General features: G+C 57.5%; 1 protein-coding gene across 1 annotated transcript; it reads right to left on the bottom strand.

Annotated features, from left to right (window-relative positions):
* Positions 1-2,897: 2,897 nt before the first annotated feature.
* Positions 2,898-5,741, bottom strand: SLITRK3 (SLIT and NTRK like family member 3; the record flags this gene model as incomplete). The annotated part of the gene is made up of 1 exon (XM_082287856.1): positions 2,898-5,741. The coding sequence occupies one exon, from the start codon at positions 5,739-5,741 to the stop codon at positions 2,898-2,900; it is 2,844 nt and encodes a 947-aa protein (XP_082143982.1).
* Positions 5,742-6,301: the final 560 nt, after the last annotated feature.

The raw sequence follows: 6,301 nt of genomic DNA, 5'->3' as shown, positions 1-6,301 counted from the left end.
AACCAGCTTTACTCTATTTGGATACAAGTATGAACACTTGGGGCTTTGAGGACATTGCAAAATGTATACAGCACCACTCTCACTGGGGGTTGTACTTTAACCTGATTTATACAGCTCCACGCATCACTTGCATGTAGGCTTATCAATGTAATTGTTACAATTATGATAAGAAGGACCTGGCCTTTGCACTTGCATGTTTAATACTCTTAGCACGTGCATGCTCTTCCACTATCCATTAAAAACCCAGCAAAACAAACAAATGAGCAAACCCCAATGGGTCAGAGCTGAAGGCAGCAGTGAGAAAACACAATCTCAACTGAACAGAGGAGATTCTAACGTGTAATATTTTTACTGATGGCATGGAGGGTGATGGCAGATTTACAGACGTTCGGAGCTGTCCCTCCATCTCCAGACACACACAGCCGCTACCAAGGCTCGGGAAATGACTCCCCAAGACAGATGGACCCGAGAAAGCTCACCATGAGCATCCTGGCTGGAGCTGTAAATAGCGACACGGGGGGAAAACAAGTATTTATGGGTTTATCTCTGTTAAAACACATTGTGCGGGATGAAACCGAGCTGTTCCCCAAGGAAAGAGGGCAGGTGGGTGACCTCGGGAATGTGACCCTTCGCCGGGAGGGGACAGACCCCGGTCCCCTCGGGACAGCCCGAGCAGCACCTTTGGAGCTCCGTGGGGGAATAACCTCAATTCACCTGGATAAACCACCCTGACCTCTGTTCAGACAGATGACATTGATGGACACATTGGGTATTTCTGGATAAACCCCACTCTCAAGGACCTCAGGGGAGCGCCTCCGCCACGCGGGCGCCCGGCTGTGCGGGCTGCCCTTGGCGGCCCCGCCCGCCCCGGGATAAGGCGCCCGGGGCTACATTGGGCGGGGCGGGCGGGGCCCGGGAGCGGCGTCGGGAGAAAATCCAGGCCGGGATGGGCTCCGGGATCGAATCCAGGACTGAGTCCAGGATCAGGTCCGGGATCAATCCCGGGAGCGGGTCCGGAATCGGGCCCGGGCGCTCCGGCCCCGCCGCCGCCTCAGCGCTGGGGCTGTGGCGCCACCTGGCGGCCGCGCGGGGCCGCGCTCCGCTCCCGGCCCCGGCCCCGCGGGGACACAACAGCGGCGGGGACACGGGGACAGGGACACGGGAACAGGGACACGGGGACACGGGGACACGGGGACACGACACCAACGCGGACAAGATACCAACCGGGACCTGCCCGAGCAGGGAAATCCCATCGTCTTTGGTCTCGCTCCGGTTGCAGCCGGAGCGGGGAGAAGGGCCGCGCGGCCGCTGGGATGCTTTCCCAGATCGCATCCCCCCCATTCCAAACTGGAAATGCGGTTTAAATCCCCGCTCCGGAGGGCTGTGAGCCCTCTGACTGCTCTCCCCGCTGCCAGCACCGGCAACATCCCTGCGATGCCTCCCAGTGCCTCCAGCAGGCCGGGAAGCAGCGCTCCGGCGGGATGCGCTCCCAATTTTCCCGATATTTTTAACTGTCAGGACAGTGTGGCAGGGATACAGATCGCAAATCGCATTTGTGACAGTCTCGGGTGGTATCTTGGCAAGAGACGCTGTACAGGTTTTTTTTTTTCTCTGTTAACATCACAGTGCATCGAACTGTTATTAATAAAATAGCGTTCAAGGTTTTGGGGGGAAGGAAATCTCTGGGGGGGGGAAGCTGAAGTTTCAGGTTCAAGCTTTGTATTCCTATATATATATATATATTTGGGGATGTATATATATATATATATATATATAATCTGCATTTTTTTTCAAAACGTTTTATTAGGAAAGCTATACCAGACGCATCACTGTACAATGATTAAACATTACCTTTACAATTTATAGTCACTTGAAATTACAGAATAAATATATGCACATTGTTGTACCTTTGTGTGTGTGTGTGTGCGCGTGTGTGCGTGTATGGGTGCATGAGAGAAAACATTAAAAGTGCTTCCTACAAAGCTGTTAGTGAGAGGTGCCCATTAGCTTTTTTTTTTTCCTTTTTTTTTTTTTTTTTTTTCTCTGTATATTTGCATGTCGCTTTTATTAGGAAAGTGCGGATGTCCTCCAAGAAACCATGGCGTCATGACGAAGTGTCACTGAGCATCCCCTAGGTGTGTGCGCCACGTGGTGACATCCTTTGGGCTGCTCGGCTCCGGGTGGCTTCCCCCAGCCCCCGGGATTCCCCCCGCGGCCCCCGGGCCCCGCTGGAGGGGCCGGGCTGGCGGGGGGTGCGCGGAGGGTGAGGGTGAGTGTGCGTGCGAGGAAGGGAGAGAGACAAGAGTGAGACATTCGAGCAAGACCCTCCCCTCCCTTCCCTCTTGCAGTTTCCAGGCATGCAGCAAACTGCGCTCGTTTGCTTCTTTGCATTTTTTTTTTCTCTTTTAAATAAATGTACAGAATCTGTGCCATGATGGGCAAGAAGAAAGCAAGCCACAAAATGCCATCTTCCCTCCCCCTCCCCTCCAAGGGAAAATATCAAGGAAGTTTACTGCCAACGAGGAAAAAAAAAAAAAAAAAGAGCCAACCAACGAACAAAACAAACAACAAGAATAAAGAAAATAAAAGGGAAAAGAAAAAAGAGAGAAAGAGACACACATAGAATTTACTCCATCAGGATCAATACAAAGATCCCCGATAATAATAATAATAATAATATAATAATATACCTTTAGACATGGCACAGTCAAAGTCTCAGTTTCAGTATAAAAAATAATGATTGATTAACATCTGCTGGCAAAAGTCTGCGAAGGCACTTCGTCGATAACTGATCTGAGAAGGGCCCTGCCCCGCAGCGCGCACATCTGGCGGGGCAGAGCGCACAGCTGTATCCTCTGCTCGCGGGCGGCGGGGCCGGGCGGGCGGCGGGGCGGCGGTCAGAACCGGTACGTGGTCTTCTCCAGGACTTCGAGGTAATCCGGCTTGGTTTGGAGTTTGGCCCTTAACTCGAGGTATTCGCTTGTGGGGGTTTGGTGGTCCGGGAAGCCCTTGCTGGCCGTGAAGAGCAGGGTCTCCTTCAGCCTGGCGTCCTGCTGCAGGTCCGGGTATTGCATGCCGGGGGGGTGGACGTGCAGTTCCTTCAGCTTGGGCACGGTGCCGTACAGGCAGTCCACGAACCCCACGGCGCAGGGCGGCGGGCGGTCGCGGTCCCGCGGGGCTCCCCCCGCCGCCGCCGCCCCGAGCGCGCCCGCCGCCAGCCCTCCGCCCGCGGGGTGCTGGGGGTGCACGGCCACGATGGTGTTGAGCTGCGAGCTGGACACGGCCAGGCTCCACTCCTGCTCCTTCTCCAGCAAGGTGCGGTAGCTGCTGCCCGGCTCCGGCGCGGCGGCGGGGGCGGCGGGGTGCGAGAAGCCGCGCTCGCCGCCGCCCCGCAGCAGCTCGGCCGCCTCGCCGCCGCCGGCACAGCCGCCCGCCGCCTCCTCCTCCTCCCGCGGCTTGTAGATGGGGTTGTTGCACATCTGGGTCACCGGGTGCGGGATGTAGTCGTAGACGTGGCCCGCCGGGGGCGCCTTCTCCGGGGACCGCTCCCCGGGGCCGCCCCCGCCGCCGCCGCCGCCGCCGCCGCCGCCCCCGCCGCCGCCGCCCTCGGGGAAGAGCCGCGGGCAGCGCAGCGGCACCGCGCCCAGGTCCGCCGCCTCCGCCCGCGGGCCGCGGAACGGCAGCTTCCGCCGGCGGCGGCGCAGCACGAAGGCGAAGAGCCCGGCGGCCACGAGCACGGCGGAGAAGAAGAGGACGAGGAGGCTGAGGATGAGCACGGAGAGCGGCACGGCCGCGGCCGCGGCGGCCGGGGGCAGCTCGTAGGCGGCCGCGCCGGTGGCGGCGGGCGGCGGCGGGGCGGCGGCGGGGGGCGAGGCGGCGGCGGCGGCGGCGGGGCGCAGGGCGGCGGGGCACAGCGCGGCCAGCTCCAGCGAGCGCAGGTCGCGGCGGGCCAGCGGCTCGGGGCTGGCGCACAGCACCTCGCCCACCACGCTGACGGAGCTGAGCGCCTCCAGCCACTGCTTCAGCGGCACCAGCTCGCAGGTGCAGTCCCAGGGGTTGAGCTTCAGGTCGATCTGCACGATGGCGTGCAGGTGCTCCAGCACCCCGGCCACCGGCAGCGCCAGGAAGTGGTTGTTGCGCAGGTTGAGGCGCGCCAGGGAGGTGCCGGCGAAGGCGTCGGTGGGCAGCGTGCGGAGCAGGTTGTCGTTGAGGAAGAGGAGCTTCAGGTTGGGCATGAGGCTGAAGGCTGCCGGCTGGATTTCCCTGATCAGGTTGTACTCGAAGTACAGGTAATGCAAACTCTGCAGGCCCCGGAACATGCCCGGGGTGAGCCGCTCGATGTCGTTCCCATTCAGGTACAGGCTCTTGAGGTTCGGCAGGTTGATGAACGCCCCGTCCTGCACGTAGGAGATCCGGTTGTTCCCCAGGTGTAAGAGATCCAAGGAGGAAAAATTCCAGAAATCGGAGCGGTAGATTTTCTGGATCAAATTCCCGCTCAGGTACAGCTTCTTGGCGTTCAAGGGCCTGGGCAGGAGCTCGGAGATGTTGTGGAACCCCCGCTCCTTGCAGTTGACCGTCAGGCCCAGGTCGTTGATGTGCAAACTGCAAGAGCAGCCGGTGGGGCAGATGATGGGGATGGGGGGCCGGGTCTGGTAGGCAGCCACGGGCGGTTGGTTGGGCCCGGGGTACAGGCCACGAGGGGTCGGGGGAGGCCGGGGCGCCCTGGGCTGCTTGGTGGGCTTGGGCTGCTTGTTGGATGTTTTGTACTCAACAGAGGAAGCGGTGAAGTGGAAGGAGGACAGCATGGAGGAAGGCTTCGTAGGCCACGCGGTCTCCTTGCTGGAGGACAGCTGAGGGATGCCCAGGCTGGCTTCCACCTCGGAGTCGGACAGCATGGGGCAGAGCTTGCTTCTCTTGATTTCCCGCAGGTCCTTCCCGTGGAAGTGGAAGGGGGTCTCGCAGGTGATGTCCCCCACCAGAGCGGTGTAGGGGATGCGCTCCAGCCAGCTCTTGAGCTGCACGATCTCGCACGTACAGTTCCACGGGTTCTCCTCCAGCTGGATCTCCATCAGGCTCCTGCCAATGTGGTCCAACATCCCGCGGTATGAAAGGACTTTGAGGCGGTTCCCGCGCAAGTCCAAGTGGGTTAAGGACACGGACTTAAATAAGTTGGTGGGAAGCATGGGGATAAGATTGTCATTTAGGATAAGGACCCTCAATTTACTTAGGTTTCGAAATGCCCCGCTTTCAATCCGTTTAATGACATTATAATCTGCCTGCAGATATTCCAGACTTTCCAAACCCAGGAAAGTGTCGTTCCTGAAAATGTCCAATTTGTTTTCGTGCAAATACAACCTCTTCAGAACTCGGAGCCCGTTAAAAGCCCCCGTCTGAATGTCCTGCAGTGCATTGTTCCCAAGGTTAATAGATACAGCATTGTTCAAGTGAAGAAAACTGTTGGTGTACAATTTCCTCATGGAATTCCTCTGCAGATAAAGTTTAAAAGGTCTTGACCACGACTCTGTTATCTGACTAATATTTATAAATCCCTTGTTGTCACAATGTATATGGAAAAGGCTCTCCTTCACTTCACAGTAACATGGATCAAAGCAGGGCTCATCCAGTTCCTCCGAGTCCTCTATCAAGGGAATAGGTGTAGTCCATGCTAGAGCAATTGTGCTTAGAAGAATTATCCACAACATCCTTCCTTTATGAAGCGTCTCTGCCGTGGAAGGTTTCATAATTTGTTGATGTTTACAAAACTGCAACGGGAAGAAAAACGCAGATTTCAGTATTTCCGCCCTGCCCCTCTCCTTTCCTTAAGCCCCTACCTGCTGGACTCATGTCAGGCTCCTGCAAAGTTCAGCAATTGTTGGGCAGACGTTTCCAACCAACTCCAGGGGTGTCGGCTGGGTGAGCCTTGCCCTGATTTATACTTCAGAGATGTTAGACGGCTCCATCACGCGATAGCAGCCTGCCTTCCTCCCCTCCCTGTGGTAAATGCCACCTATAAAGAGGACAGCACATGCAGCCCCACGCAGCACCACGAGCACACCGAACGTGTTGCGTCTCTCCACGTTTCCCAGGCTCCGGAACTGCCCCGATCTCATCCCCATGTGCAATTTTAGCCCAGGAGCCATCACAACCCTCCTTGACTCGGGGTGGGGGGGGGGGGGGAAACACACACCAAGAGGGCACATATCTCCAGTGTCGCACCACATCCTTCATCCATGCAAACTCCCAAAGTTATTCAACCTCCACCCTCAAATCTCCCTCCCTCCCGGCTTGATATATTCCACAC

This window comes from Coloeus monedula, assembly GCF_965178545.1.
Source record: "Coloeus monedula genome assembly, chromosome: 10".
Taxonomy (NCBI): domain Eukaryota; kingdom Metazoa; phylum Chordata; class Aves; order Passeriformes; family Corvidae; genus Coloeus; species Coloeus monedula.
Note: the sequence above shows the minus strand (reverse complement) of the source record. Positions and strands in the feature narration are given on the sequence as shown.